The 14,452-nt window shown below is 43.5% G+C and overlaps 1 protein-coding gene and 1 long non-coding RNA gene across 3 annotated transcripts in view; one reads left to right on the top strand and one right to left on the bottom strand.

The window, feature by feature from the left end:
- The window catches only part of HHAT (hedgehog acyltransferase), a 146,583-nt gene extending 138,263 nt beyond the window's left edge, over positions 1-8,320 (top strand). The window contains exon 11 of the mRNA XM_019612693.2: positions 7,597-8,320. Within this exon, the coding sequence (XP_019468238.1) occupies positions 7,597-7,694 (98 nt within the window). The 3' untranslated portion in view covers positions 7,695-8,320. The remainder of the gene's footprint in view (positions 1-7,596) is intronic.
- The window catches only part of LOC109365907, a 12,088-nt gene continuing 2,919 nt past the window's right edge, over positions 5,284-14,452 (bottom strand). The window contains exons 2-5 of one of the 2 annotated variants that reach the window (XR_004158808.1): positions 10,200-10,399; positions 8,391-8,516; positions 7,323-7,383; positions 5,284-6,644 (exon numbers count right to left, since the gene is read on the bottom strand). This is a non-coding gene — a long non-coding RNA (uncharacterized LOC109365907). The remainder of the gene's footprint in view (positions 6,645-7,322; positions 7,384-8,390; positions 8,517-10,199; positions 10,400-14,452) is intronic. The other variant, XR_002111763.2, reaches the window with a different exon arrangement.

Here is a 14,452-nt window from a genome sequence, read left to right as displayed (position 1 = left end):
CATATGCGTACTTTGTGCAATGCAAATGGTTTTGGCGTCATTGAATTGTTTTATAAAGCACCCTTGGGTGCTTTATAAAGCAGTAATCCTGTCTTTTGAGCTTCCTATTAAGTTGCGTAGCTAATCTGATTGAAGGAAACTGCGTGTTTAGCATGTTTCCTACTTGGGTTGAAGCTGAACGTTTTTCTTGTATGTGACAATCCTTGCCAGCACACAACTTTCCTCAGTGCCATCAGGTATATAGACAAAATGATTTTACCTATAGTGATGTGTGGTTCCACTGTCTCTGTAGGAATGCAGAAAAGTCACAGCTTTTGTAATCTCTATCTGTTTTTCCTGTATCTTCTAAATGAAACCTGTTTGCATTATGACAGTGCTAAGAGACTACAGCTTTCTGCTCTCGGCAGTGCTGATTTTTGAGTCCAGTCATCCTGCACTGCAGATGATGTTCTTTATTACCTCTCCATTTTCAGTTTTTCTCAGCAGCAGTACGTTCTCCTCAGACAGTCTCAGATGTAAGCATTCTCCAGGATCATATAATTTAAAATTCACATAAGCAAACTACTATGTAATACATTTGTTAATATCCTTAGCTGGAAAGTGCTTCATGTCTACTGAGGAGGAAGCTTTTTGTGGTTAAAGCCAATGTACCTGAGTGAGGTTGAGATCTTGACCTGGCAGTTCACTATTTTGTGCTTTTCAGTCTTGTTTACGGACTCTGAATTGGACAGCTTCTGAGTCATCTTACAGCACTTCCTTGGCTTCCTTTTTAGATAACTCCTGTCTTACAGTGATTTTTCTGAATATTTGGACTTCATTCACACTTGAATCTGCAGGATCTCCACCTAAAAGTCTGTGACAATTAGTAAAGTTGGCCTGGAGTCCCCAAGCTGGCTCCTCTTGGCTCTACTCCCAGCTGTGCTCCAGTGCGGATGGAGGGGAAAGGTGCGGGAGCTCTTTCCTGGAGATACAGTGGGACAAGGGAGCATCTTGAATACAGATCCCCATGAATCTGGGTTCTGTTTTATGCGGTGGAGGATACTGGAGATGCCCAGCTGAGACTTGGAGGGCTGTGCATGTGCTGGCAGAATTGGCTGTCCTTCATCGTGGCAGTGGTGCATCTTTGTCTTCTCATACATAAGCTGAAAGCAGCAGCGAAACAAGGTCGTGCTTTATGTTAGGTCTTTGTTTGCCATATGAATTCTTTTGCAACTTAATTCACTGTTCTCTAGGTACTGTATTTTACCTCACCATACTTGTAGTTACTCCTGAATGCATGCGTGGAGCTGATTTGATGTCTTTGGCTTGAGTGCTTCCACAGAGCAGTCAAGAAATTGAAGTGAAATTCCGTGCACTTGGTCTTTTTTCCAGGCCAGTTCATTATCAGCAGAAGTTTGCCTAGGTAGCTGAAATAAAATGCTTGGTAGTAAAAGTTCCTACGTGAGGATACAGGCTATTTGCAGCCTATAATGCCTAAGATGGCCATTAAATTGGAAAGCGCCACAGTTGAATTTAAACATGTGAATCATAAACATTAGCAGCCCCTTCAATTTAAACCCAAGAACCAGCAGCCTTAATTAGCCTTCAGGCTAAGCTTCCAAGTAGTTAAACTTCTGCTGGATTTGAGAGGAACAGCTCCAGGCAGAAGTAGTGCATGCTCCTGTATTTTAAGGGCCTATCCTCAAATGTGCATTATAAAAATAATTTTAAAAAATGTGTATCTCCAACTTGAGGAGATAACAAAGAATTAAGTAATATGAAGACAGTTTCCCTGACAAAAGCCATCTCTACAGCATTGTGCACACAAAGTCTTTTAATGACACTGCTCAAGAACATGGACTATTGAGAAATTGCATTTCTAACTGCTGGCAGGACAGATTAGGGAGCTTAGAACATTGCCAGCCCAGGTCAGCAGAGCATACAGAGGTCAGTCTCAGTGATTGGGGTGCACTACAATTGGGCAATTATAACATGTTAATAAATTTTCCACCACTTAATTATGCTGCTGTAACTTGTCCTGTGCCTCTGGCCTCGGCACTGGCTCTTTTTCTTTGTTCTCTTCCTTCAGATATATATAAACGTTGATGACATAAACACAGAGCCTTCTCTCCTCTGTTATATATTTAAGGGGATGTATGTACAAAATAGATTTTTATATATGTAACCATGAAATCTAACTTCAGTGAATTGCAAATATTTCCAGTACTTCCATGATTGCTTCTGTTTTGTTTTCTTTACACCGGGGACTGGAGTTGTTTACTAACATGGGTTCCAATTCAGTAGAGATTTCTTAATTGTATGGCTTTATTTAATGAATGTTAAAATTATTTAAACTAGAAAACAAAAGCTGTGCTTGGCTGTTTTTCTGCACGTAATCAAAAATGTCCAGTTTCCTGTCTTCGTTAAGTGTGAGTAAGGGAGGTGTATTAAAAGGAATTAGACTGTGGAGGAACTCGAAAGGAGTCTGCACGAAAACCCCTCTGCAAGGGTAGGTAGTTCTGCTGTTTATCTTCTGAATGCTTTATTTTCAAAGGTGTATTGTAAAGCTTCAGAATATCCTTCTGTATAATCAATGGATATACAGATGGTGTATATATAAATATACACACACGTGTGTGTACGTGTGTATGTATGTGTATATATGTATATATATGTATACGTGTACACGTGTGTGGATGTGTGTATACCTGAGCACGCGTACGTACACACGCGTACGTACACACGCGTACGTACACACGCGTACGTACACACGCGTACGTACACACGCCTGAGCACGCGTACGTACACACGCCTGAGCACGCGTACGTACACACGCCTGAGTACGCGTACGTACACACGCGTACGTACACACACCTGAGTACGCGTACGTACACACATGTATGTGTGTATACCTGTGTACGCGTACGTACACACGCCTGAGTACACGTACGCACACCTGCGTACGTACGCACACGTGTACGTGTGTGTATATATATATATGTGCGTATATGTATATATCTATCTATCCAGGAGCTTGGCTAATATAATTTATATTGGAGAAGTGAGAAAAAGTCACTCACCCTGTCCTGGCCTCGCGAGATGAACTCCTGATGGAGCGGATCTCCAGAGAGATCCTTCCCCGCTGGCAGTCAGCTCTTAAATGGGTCTAGGAGAGGTGCAGCCAGGCTCCATCCCTTCCTGCAGCTCAGGTGAATTGCCTTCACCTGTGCTCCCGTGGCTGACTCATTGCTTGCCTTAGGTGATCAATCAAAGGTTCAGGCTGTGATTCAGCAGCCCCATACACCTCCAGAAATAGATATTTTTACTTGAAAATTATCATTCCTTTCATATTCTGATTTAGTACCTTCAGAATAGGAATGAACTCTGGGAGAAACAGAAATAAGCATACATTATAACACAATATTACCCAGTGGCCCAGTATTATGTAGGGCTGCATTTATTATGCTCTGTGTACACAGTAGCTGGAAAACATGATGCATGTTTTCCCATGGGACAATTCTGGATAAGCCAATTGGATCACCTCTGTTGTGCTTTGAAGTCTGCAGTGCTGAATGCTAGTAACATCTGAAGATACGTTTTTCATGTCATTTTTCCAATCCCTTAAAAGAGCTAAGTGGTTGATACCCTGCAAGGTGATTGCAATACATCTTATCAGGCAGTGCTGCCCTAACAGGTAGCAGTAGCACACCTGGAAGTTAGAAACACCTGTAATGAACATTAAATTAAAAAAAAAAAAGCAGTATTTGTCTTCTGCTTCAAATGTTGAACCAGATAATAGGTTTTTTTTCAACTGCCTTCTAGTTTGGAATGTGTTATGAGATCATTTCCATTTTCAGAAAAAATAAGGATGTTAGCAAGTGTAGGTAAGAGGCGTTGTCCTCAAATGCTGGTTTGCTGTTGCTTTTTATTATGCCTGACAAGTCAGTACCTGTGCTGCTTCTTCCAAGCCACAGCTGTGTCTCCTAACTGCTCCTTTATGGAGTGGAAGCTTCAGTGTCCTGTCACAAGTAAAGTTCTCTTTAAGGACAGATTTTCCCAAGTGCAAGTCTTATAGAAACTTACCTACTTCCAAGTCAAAGTCAGATGTATGCCCCTGAAGTCAAGCTTTTCAAATAGAGAACTTTCTCTGTCTTTTATGTATTTAATAATTACTCTGCACTTTGAAGACTGTGTGATGAAGTCATGTCTAAAAACAGCACAGAGGTCCCATAGCAAGTAAGGCATTTCTGAACATGTAAAATGTCATTACTGTTCCTTTCTCTATTACCCTCTCGCAGGCTGAAGCCAACACAGTGTTGTTTTCTTGTGCTCGTGCCTTTTGTGATAGCTGGAGAGGCCCAACATGTTGCTGGCATGCTTCTTTTATGTTACTGTACAGTAGATTAGCTGTGTGTAACAGCACATTGTCTCCTACCTGTCTGGGACTGGAAGCTACTTCAGGAGGAGGCTGTGTGATAAAGTGCTACATTTAGCACAGTATTTGTGATACTATTTACAAAGGAGTTTGTATTTGAGTCTAGTGGAACAACATAGCTGTGTAAGCAAAGAACTTGGTTGTGAGTCTGCTGATGTTTGTCACCAGCATTCCTTTGTTAAAAACCCTGCTGTCTTAAAGATGACTGTGGAGGTAAAGCATAAAGACATTGCTGGATTTGCAAACTGGACAAGAACTTGTTCCTAGATATACGAATAGCATGTGTTAATGAACACTGATTCATCTTTACACACACAAAAAAAATGAAAAATCTGAATCAGCTCATGAGATTTGGCTTTTGAGCCTAAATTCAAATGACTGCTAGTAGTCAACAGATTATAAGATGTAGGGTGGTATGTGACTTAGCTTCAAATAGGCCAACGTAACTAACTCGGTTACTTCTTAAGTTTAATACTTCATTTGGCCCTTGCACTGTTGCTTTTTGAAGTGCATTCTATTTATGATTTTTTTTAGAGAAATACAGATCGAGAATGCAGATTTGTCTACTTCTGAATAGAGTTTGAAGAATGTTACAGGGTAGATGGCAACTTCTATTTGAGGATGCAGTGACTTAGGGTGATAATGTAAAGCTGTAGAGTCCCCAGAAAGAAGATCCCTTTGAATTGTGATTTGAGGGTAAGAGCAGAATGAGGGAGACCAAAGGGCCTGAGGGAAGACAATACATGATAATGCTGGCCCAGGGCAAAAAGAGCATTTTCCTTGGAACTAAGGAGAGCATCAGTAACTCCTGCTTACAAAGAGGAACTGTTTAAGCAAGGAAAAAGCTCCTGTGAACATAACTTGCAAGCTCATGCTGCTATTTGATTATAGAGGTTATGCACAAGGATAACACATAGGTCATTTACGGCAGAAGAAAATGCTGGACGGAATTTAAAAAGATGTCCTTGCTAGATTAGTGTTGCTCAGCAAGTCCTTCCTTGCAACATCACCTTCTTCGGTCTTTTCATTGTGTTCTGTTGTGTGATTGGATAGTGGTAAAAACAGTTCAAAGAGCCCCTGCTTGCTTTGAGCTTTCCTTGGGCCACTTTTCAGATGTGGATGCATTCATGCAAGTCTGCATGGCATGAAACTGAGTTAATCCAGGACTGTGGAGAAGCAGAACATAGAACCACAAAATATCCCATGTTGGAAGGGACCCACAAGGATCACTGAGTCCAACTCCTGGCTCTGTGCAGGACCACCCAAAAAAAAAACAAACAGACCCTGCTCTGTGCAGCTCCTTCTAGAACAGCTGTGTGAAGAACAAATTTAAGAAATATATTCTTTTTCCTCTCCCATAGTGGATCACATCTTTTCTCTTCTTTTCAGTTTAATTAGATCAGGAGTAGATAATCTGCTGGATGCAGTTCTTAACACCTGTTACTGTACAGGGAAAATTCCCCATGTTCCAAGAGCATTTCTACAAACCAGACTATAGTGGCAGGAGGGCCCATAAACCTGTGGCAGGGGCACTGAGGAGGAATTCTGTAAGTCTAGAATCTAGAAGAAATTTCCACCAAATATGTACGTTGTCTATCACAATCTCTTATAAATAGGATGTGGAGCCCTGGCTTGCAATAACAAACAAGTCATACATCCTAAGAACTACTGCTGGCATATCTTCTCTGTGTCACATCTTTAAAATGCTTAAAAAAAAAAAAAGCCTAATATCTGTCTAACAAGATTCTCAGAAGTATGCTTTTTTAAAAAAAAAAACTTAGTGTCTATCCCCTTTCAACTTGCTGGCTCTGTCTGTATAAAGCAGACACAGACTATTGCTGCTAGGGAAGGTATGGGTTTGTTACATCGGCTGACATACTTTCAAGTGAAATGTTACTGCAGACAAAGCAGTGTGAGGCTTTAGCTTGCTGTTGAAAGTACAACCCAACCTCCAGCAGCCTAATTCCACTGGAGAAGGAACTGAGCTTTGTGAGCATACCTTCAGAAAGAAGAGTGCTTCATGAGTGATATGCTGAGGAGGCTCTGTCTTCTGTCCATCCCTTCTACAGAACCCTGAGCAGTCCTTCCTGCCAGCAGGCTCCTTCTGACCAGAACTATCTTCAAGAGGGAGCACAGAAGCCCTTTTTTCAAAAGCAGCTGCTGTTGGTTCCAGGATGGCACATAGAAAGCCAGCCATATGCATAACCAGAGTTCACATGTCAACAAAAACCTACCAAGAAAAAAAAAAGTCAAATGCCTTCCTTCCTTCACCCTCCCCTTAAAAAGAACATTGGGGTTCAATCTTTGGGTTCTCAACCTATGAGTTCTGAATTTCATTCTAAGATGAAAATGGAGAAAATGAACAGAGGTGCTGGGAAAAGTACTGAGAAAAGCATTTTTATTTATCTGATTCAGAGTGATCTGCAGGTGCGCTGGAAGGGGTACACCTTTTGGCTTGTGACACCCAGATGTACTTATTTAGCTTTAAAAGCTTGAGTGAGAGAAGGTGACTTTCACTAAAAGGCAGGGGAAGTAAGAACAAAACGTGTTTTATGTATTAGACATCTTATTTCTTTTAGTTTAAAAAATTCTAACACGTAGATGGGGCAAGTAGGGCTGTCTCCTCTGTACCAGAACAATGCTATGCTGCCCCCATTAGCTGTTATTGGTTTGTAGAGAACATACATCAGTTTTACACCCAGCTGCAGGGTATCCAAAGCAGCCTTAATCAGAGGTTTCTCCAGCCTCTCTGCAGAACAGGTGGCTGGGTTTGCTGGGTGGCTGGGTTTTAATAACCTGCATTATGGCCACGCGTGCCTTCGTGCCTGGGAAGCGCCACAGCCAGTGTAAAGCATCAGGGAGCAGTTTGACAGACAAACCTGCCACAAACTTTCAGATTGAAACTGACCTCTTTAACGCTGCAAGCATCGTCTGGAGATACAGAACAGGAATAAACCTGATTCAATTCACTGGAAATAGAAAAGAGTGCGTCTGCAGAGGGTTGGGCATCCCTGAAGCTTTAGACATCCAAAATTCCCCCTTTGGTGTGTTGGCTCCACTTATAATACTGAATTGCTAATAAAATTAATTAGAAGCGTCATAAGTTGGTCACCCTAAGAGTATTTTTGCATGAAGCAGCCATTAATTATTCTGATGAGAATTGTCTGCCTTTCTATTTATAGGCTGGCCGTGGGCAACACTGACTGTTCTCAGCTTGCTGTACTGCTACGCTCACGTTGGCATCGAATGGGAGCATTCGTACGCTGTGACCCAGGAGTGACACAGAGCCACGAGTCCTGTGCCAGCTTACAGGGAGGGGACTTTTCTACACCGGACAACTAATCTGCAGGAGAACGGGCCAGACCGCATCAATGTGTTAGAGCTAAAAGCTCATTACACTCACTACACTCATTCTGGACTGTGAATTCAGTAATCTAAGCAGAAACACTGACAACTACAGTACAGAGTGAAGAGACATTATCAAGCAATTTAATTTACTTTATTTTTATAAAACAGTGACACTTACGTTTGCTGCCATTTTGACATGCTGAAAAACTCTTCTTTTTCCTACACTGGACAAATCAGACAAACTCCAGTCTCTCAGCTGCTGTCCAAGGGCACCCAGGGCCATGCCCTGCACTTACATTACTCCGTGACCAGCAGGATGCTCATCAGTTCTTTTTGATTGCTTTCTGATTTAGGGTAGAACATTTCTGATGTTCTCTCTGGCTGCAGTTTTTCATCCATAAAGCACTTTTCTACCTACTTACTGTAGCAAAGTCTGCTTTTTCTCAATTTCATTTTAAACTTTTTTTTTGGTAGTTCTAGGAATGTTTTTGTTTATCAAGAAAAGGCCTAGCTTCATCTTTTTAATAAATAAACAAACATCTTGTCTTTTTAATCTCACGTGACCTTACAGCTCCTTGGTCTTTAAATGCTCTCTGCCTTGGGTTAGAGCTAAAACACAGAGTATTACCTTTGTGATGGAGCAAATCCACAGGAACTGTGGAGTTTGCTTCTTGTGCTTCTCTGCCATGAAAGGAGGTAACCCAGGGGCTGGCTGGCAAGTCTGCTTCATTCTCTGTGAACAGGTACTCAGCTCCTGCAAAATTAAAGATGCATTAAAAAAAACACAAAACTAAACAGAGTTGTCCATTACAGTGGCACTCAGTTAACCAGAGCTCTATGTTCTTTACCCAGAGTGAGACCTGGGACAGCAGCTCCTTTGCCAAAGCATGAGGCTGCCAAGAGGTGAAAAAGCTCTGCTTGCCACGGTTTGAAGCATCAATGCTGTGAGAGTTGTGACATGCACTGTCTCCCAACCATGTCTGGTATGAGCCACATCTCCCAGTCTGTTCCTTTTTAAATAGATATCGAAGAGCAACTGGAAGTCCTATAGTCATGTGGGCTACACTTTCCTTTAGGCACAACAAAAGCCTCCAACCCCAAGGAGAGCTGCTGCTGAGATCAGCTAACTGCTCCTGAAGCAGCAAAACTGCTACACGACCTGTGCCCTCGGAAGCCATCTGAGCCATCTCAGTGTCCTGCTGTCCATTGCTCATGCAGCTCTGGACTACTCTGATCAAGATCATCCCTTCAACAAGAAATTGAGATAGGCTTCAGCCTGGTGCCTGCATTTAAACAGTGTCTCTGCTGCTGAGAAGTACAGCAGACACTTCATTCATGCCTGAAGAAATAAGGGTAAAGGCTTCAGTTCCCTGCCCATCCAGACACTCAGCCCATCCCTCAGCCATCCTGCCAGCCCTTTATTTTTAGGGAAGGATTTTTACACCACACAAATGCAGCGTGAAATCCCTTTCTAGGAGATACCATTGAATATAAGGCCTACCATGTGTGCTGCCTCAAGCAGAGGGATGTCCCTCTGGACTGATTTATGGTAAGCAAAGGGATTCTCCTGGCCACAGAGAAGCACATTGTTCTCAAGCTGGGAATTTTCTGGAAGGGTGGGAAATTGGGCTCCATTTTAGAGTAAAACTGAGCTAAGACCAAGACCCTCCTGAAATTTTTTCAAACTTTGTAATTAAGTGCAATTAGCATTGGATTGAAAAGTCATGAGTCTGTTCTTCAGCCTGATCGATTACTGCATGAAATGAGGGGCTACTAAGTGATGAGATTCCAATTTGTATGCTTGCAAAATGCTCTACTCCAATATGAAAATGGCCGTGAAGGTCATCCAGACTGCGCTTCTTTCTGAACCGCAATTGTTTTTTTAGTATTCTTTTTCTCAGTGCTTTGTAATCTTTCCTAATTTTGTATTCTCTCTCCAGAAATAAAGCTCAAACTGACAGTTGGCTTGAGAACTGTATCTTTGAAAGCTACAAGTTTGTTGTAAGAAACCTAAGTGCTTCACTGCCACTTAAAAACACTCCTATGCACTAGAAGCCTGCAGCGTGTGCAGTGCAAACTGCCCATGTTTCTCTCTCTCGCACAGACTGAACACGCAATCCCTGATGGAACGAGTTTTAAAAAAAAAAAAACACCAAAAAAACAAATACACTTACAGATTAGCTAAGGTGACATACAAAGCTTCTTGTGAATGGCCACCAAGAGAGGGATTCAAGCAAAATGATCGCTTCCCACAGCTGCCATCCTGGCCCAGAGTCAGAAGCATGCAGTACTGTTAGCAAAATTTAAGAAACAGGTACTACTTCTCATAGTTCACATATTTATCATAAAAGATATAGATTTCCGTCACTCCCAGTCTTTCCAGAGGTTCTTTTTCCTGCTGCTTGGAAACATTTATTTTAAGAAAAAGCCAACTCACAAAGTTTCTGATCCATCCTCCTTGCAGAGTGCTGGTAGGCAAGGAATGGGGCTCTGTGAAGGATCCTGAAGCGCTTCAAATGCACGCAGTCAGCTGTACCTTCAGCTTGGAGACACGCTCCTCAGCGTGACCTGGGCCAGAAGTGCCATCCTCCAGGCAAATCCTCTGTGACCGTCCAAGTGAGGTAGAGGTGGCAGAGCCTGCAACAAGACATAAGGACCTCAGTTACCTAAGGAAAAGAGCAGTTGATAGGAGGAGATGATTTCTAGATGCTAAGGAAAAGCTGGCTAAGGGCCCTAGGAAACAGTGGACAGAGACAAATTTCCAAAGTCAGAATTGGCTATTTTGAACCAAAGGAGAGGCAACTGCAGTCTGGAGGATGGGGCACTGCTGCTTGTGGCCCCCAGAGGCACAGGACATGTCTGACTGAGAACAAAAGGTGGTGGCTGGGTAACAGCCAGGCCTGTAGGCCTCACGCCTACTGTCAAATCCAGTTTATAAGGGATGCTGAAAAGCACACCAGCCAGCCGGCATAGCATAGCATGCTTTAATACAGGGCTTTAAAAGCCACCAGGAAGCTGTAGCCATCCAGCCACACACATGCGTTCATCCCCTAACCCCCTGCTCAGTTATCAAAGCGCTCACAGCCATAATTATTACTGGGGATCACTTATGCTAAGTGGCTCTTTCTTTAATTCTGCACTGACTGGAGGGCAAGTGAGGCTTTGCTCACATATCTCTTTCACATCACAGCGCTAAAAGCAGATTAGTCGGCATAACCAGCTTACCACAGGTCATAAGAAAAACAGCTTAACTATGGGAACCTGCAGCAATTTTCTTATTAGTCATCGCAGCAGCGCACTGCCTCCCACCTCCTGCATGCCTGCTTTGTTTCCTCCTAAGCTGCTGCAGCTCCCACTGGCTGTGGGGAGCTGGGCCTCCTTCGCACACCAGCATCATTTTCCTCAAGGAGCTGTATGAGTGAGGGGATTGCTATGCACAGTGCATCACAGCCGCTGCCTGCGCTTCACCGTCCCCCCTCACAGAGCAGCTCTGCCTGGTAGCGCTGTGCAAGACATTCTCCCTCTCCCTACCCACAGCCACTTGTTAGTCAAGTCATATATTTTAATGCAGGAGGAACAGCTGAAAGAGTGCTTTCCACATAGCCTGTGAAACGTTCTGAGGCTGAGGCCTTTGAGGAATGAGGGACAATCTGCACTGCAGTACATCCTTGCTTGTACTGAGAGCTCCCTGAGACTGTCCTGGTCATGGCCCTGCCGATCCCCTCAGACCAGGGTACTTGGGGCACCAAAAAGGAAAGGGTGAAGCCAACTGCTCCACGTGAGTTTCCAGCACTCAGCAAACGAGATAGCATGATGCACGGCTCCTGCTAAGGGCTGCTGACACCACCAATATGTGGCACAGTCACACACATGCATCACCTGTGCCTGAGTGTACCCCAGACATTGGAGCGTGTCAGCTCCATACATGAATGGGTAGAGGACGCCACCAATGCCCAGAACAAAAGGAAAAGCAAAAGCCTAATGGATCTGACCCACGTGTTTAAGGTTCTGTGAAAGAGTCTGAGCCAAATGGCCTTAAGGCCCAGCCTGCGGGCAGCCCGAGACTCTCCTCTTCACCACATCCCTCAGTGCCACAGCTCCACATTTCTTAAACACCTCCAGGGACGGTGACTCCACCACCTCCCTGGGCAGCTTGCACCAATGCCTCACTGCTCTAAGAGGAAATGTTTCCTAATATCCAACCCAAACTTCCACTGGCACAACTTCAGGCCGTCCTCTCTTGTCTTATTGCTGTTACCCAGGAGAAAAGGCCAACACCTCACAGACCTAGCAGGCTACAACACTTTTCATCCTATTTGGGTCTAAGTATAAATAACCCAAAGTATCGGCGTGCCAGCTCCTTTCAGAAAAGGGTCAGACAAAAATGGGACTCCTGTAGCACATGGATTCATGAACAACACTCAGCGCACACAAACACATCGCTATCTGCAGGGATTTAAGAAGAGCTCTGCATACGGTTGGGCAGCTGAAGTGAATCACTGCTGACAGATATGTCATCCAACTACTGAAAAATTAAAGCTTACTGAAGAAATAATGCAGATACACGACTTTGGTTATGACCTGTGAAGCCTGAATTGTACCACCACTTCCTTCCTCTATAGATACTTCATGACAAAATTAATTAACTGTTACGGACCACAGAACTGATAGCCCTGCGCTACTGCCTCAGAGCATCCAAATTAGATGGCAAAAATAGAACAACAAGAAATGATATTTGAAGACCAGAAACGTCCACGTTGTTGTTGAAGGAATTTAAAAGAAAAATTCTTTGGAAAAAAAGTGGCAGATAACTTTTTCAGACTGCTGCTGGAAGGGTTAAGGCTGCTCTAAGGATTTGGTTATACGGGACCATTATCAAAATTGTACAGAGATAAAAATACGCATTTATGAGACAGTTCTTTCAGTGATGTTATTGCTAATTTATAGTTTCAGATTTCTTTCTTGTGGTAGTTTTGTGCTGAGATGGCTAATAATTTGCTCCTTTTGTCACATCTCTGTTTCGGTCTACTGCTGCGATCCTCCCCCTGCCTCACTGCCTGCCTCAAGGCCCAGTACTGGGCCCCAGACTCCAACACCAGGCAGCAGCACAACCCAGCTCAGCCAGGGCTCTGCAGACCCATCACCAATGCTGACATGAAATGCCAATGCACTTGGCAGGGGAAGAGACTATGGGGAAAACCTACTACAGAACTTGGAGACCCTTCAGCACAAGGACCTCTGACTGCATCCCTTCTGGCCTGGAAGCAAAAACAATGGTTTCAGGAACCTAAGTGCCCCGAAGCTCAAATCCTGTCAGCTGAGACATCCTTTGAACCACACCACCATCACTGGTGCTTCTGGCCAGCTTTCTGCAGCCTTTGCTCAGGTTATTTGTCAGAGTTCCTCACTCCGACCAAATCCTGCCAAATGCTGCCCATTGAACCTAAGACACCTAAACCAAATCTTCTTGAGCCCCGCTTTCCTTGAGTGGTTATACCAATAACCACTGACATAAGAACAACGCAGGTTAAGTACGAACTCTGACACATGAGGATTAAAAAGTGTGAAAGTCATTCAAAATAGAATGCTGCTTCTCCCCACTCACCCACACATGGTAGTCACCACTACCACTAGTCAAAAACTCCAAATGAAATGCTCTAAAACTCTAAATGCTCATTGCTGCAGTGACAAACGTGCACAACTCCTCACAATCCCACTCATAGGAAAGCTTTTTGGGGAAAGCATCATTGAGACTTCCCAATCATCACACAATTCCACCAGGACTCCCCCCTCCATAACTGTTTAATCATCAGAAGTTGCAAGCAAAGGGTATAATGATCCACACTGACAGCTGCAGCCCATTACAATCACCAGCCCAACAACCCCCATGCAGACAGTCCTGCTTTCTCCAATCCCAGTGCTTTCCTTACATCAGATCCTCTGCTCTTTCCCTGCTGCCTGCTCCACTCTCACCCACTGCTCTTCTCTTTTTTCAGATGCTCCCCTGACACATAGCTAGACTTCCTCCACAACCAATTTTCCTGGACAAAGAAAATGAAGCACATTCAATCTGCCAGGACAGCTACCCCCCTGCTATGCTTTTGCTTCATTTTATGCTTCTTTCATATACTGCCATGAGCTTCCTTCCTCCTCACACCCAGTCACCTGCACAACGTCAGAGCAAACAGCCTCTGTAGCTGCTCCAAGCACCCGACTGCTTTATTTGCTGCTCACGAATGCAACATGACCACTCCAATTTTGCAGAGCCATTTACAATTCTTGTAGCCTGAACTGTAATTTCATGCAGTGGTTCGCACACACTTTCTGCACACTTTCCTAATGGCTGCTTTTTTCAATTTAGCTTTCAGCTGAGCTGTTTCAGTTTCCATTTCTGTCTCCACGCTTCCTGTAGCCAGGTTCAATATGGCTGCATGTGCAATGTTACCGCGCTGGAGGAAAACCAAACAAATAATTTATGTTGGCTTGAGGCTACATACAGATTAGCTTAACTCTCTTGACTATCCTTACGCCACAGCTGACAATTTTTGATAACCCTTCCTGTTATCATTGTTTCTTTCTAAAATACCTTCTGCTTAACTGTAAAACTCACCAGAAAATTCACAGGGACAGAAATCAGCATGCCTCTCTCATTGTAAGGAAAACTGCAAGTGATGTAAGCAAAAAAAAAAA

The sequence above is a fragment of the Meleagris gallopavo genome, chromosome 2 (genome assembly GCF_000146605.3).
Source record: "Meleagris gallopavo isolate NT-WF06-2002-E0010 breed Aviagen turkey brand Nicholas breeding stock chromosome 2, Turkey_5.1, whole genome shotgun sequence".
Classification (NCBI taxonomy): Eukaryota; Metazoa; Chordata; class Aves; order Galliformes; family Phasianidae; genus Meleagris; species Meleagris gallopavo.
The sequence above is the reverse complement of the archived record's forward strand: the minus strand, read 5'-3'. Positions and strand labels throughout refer to the sequence as shown.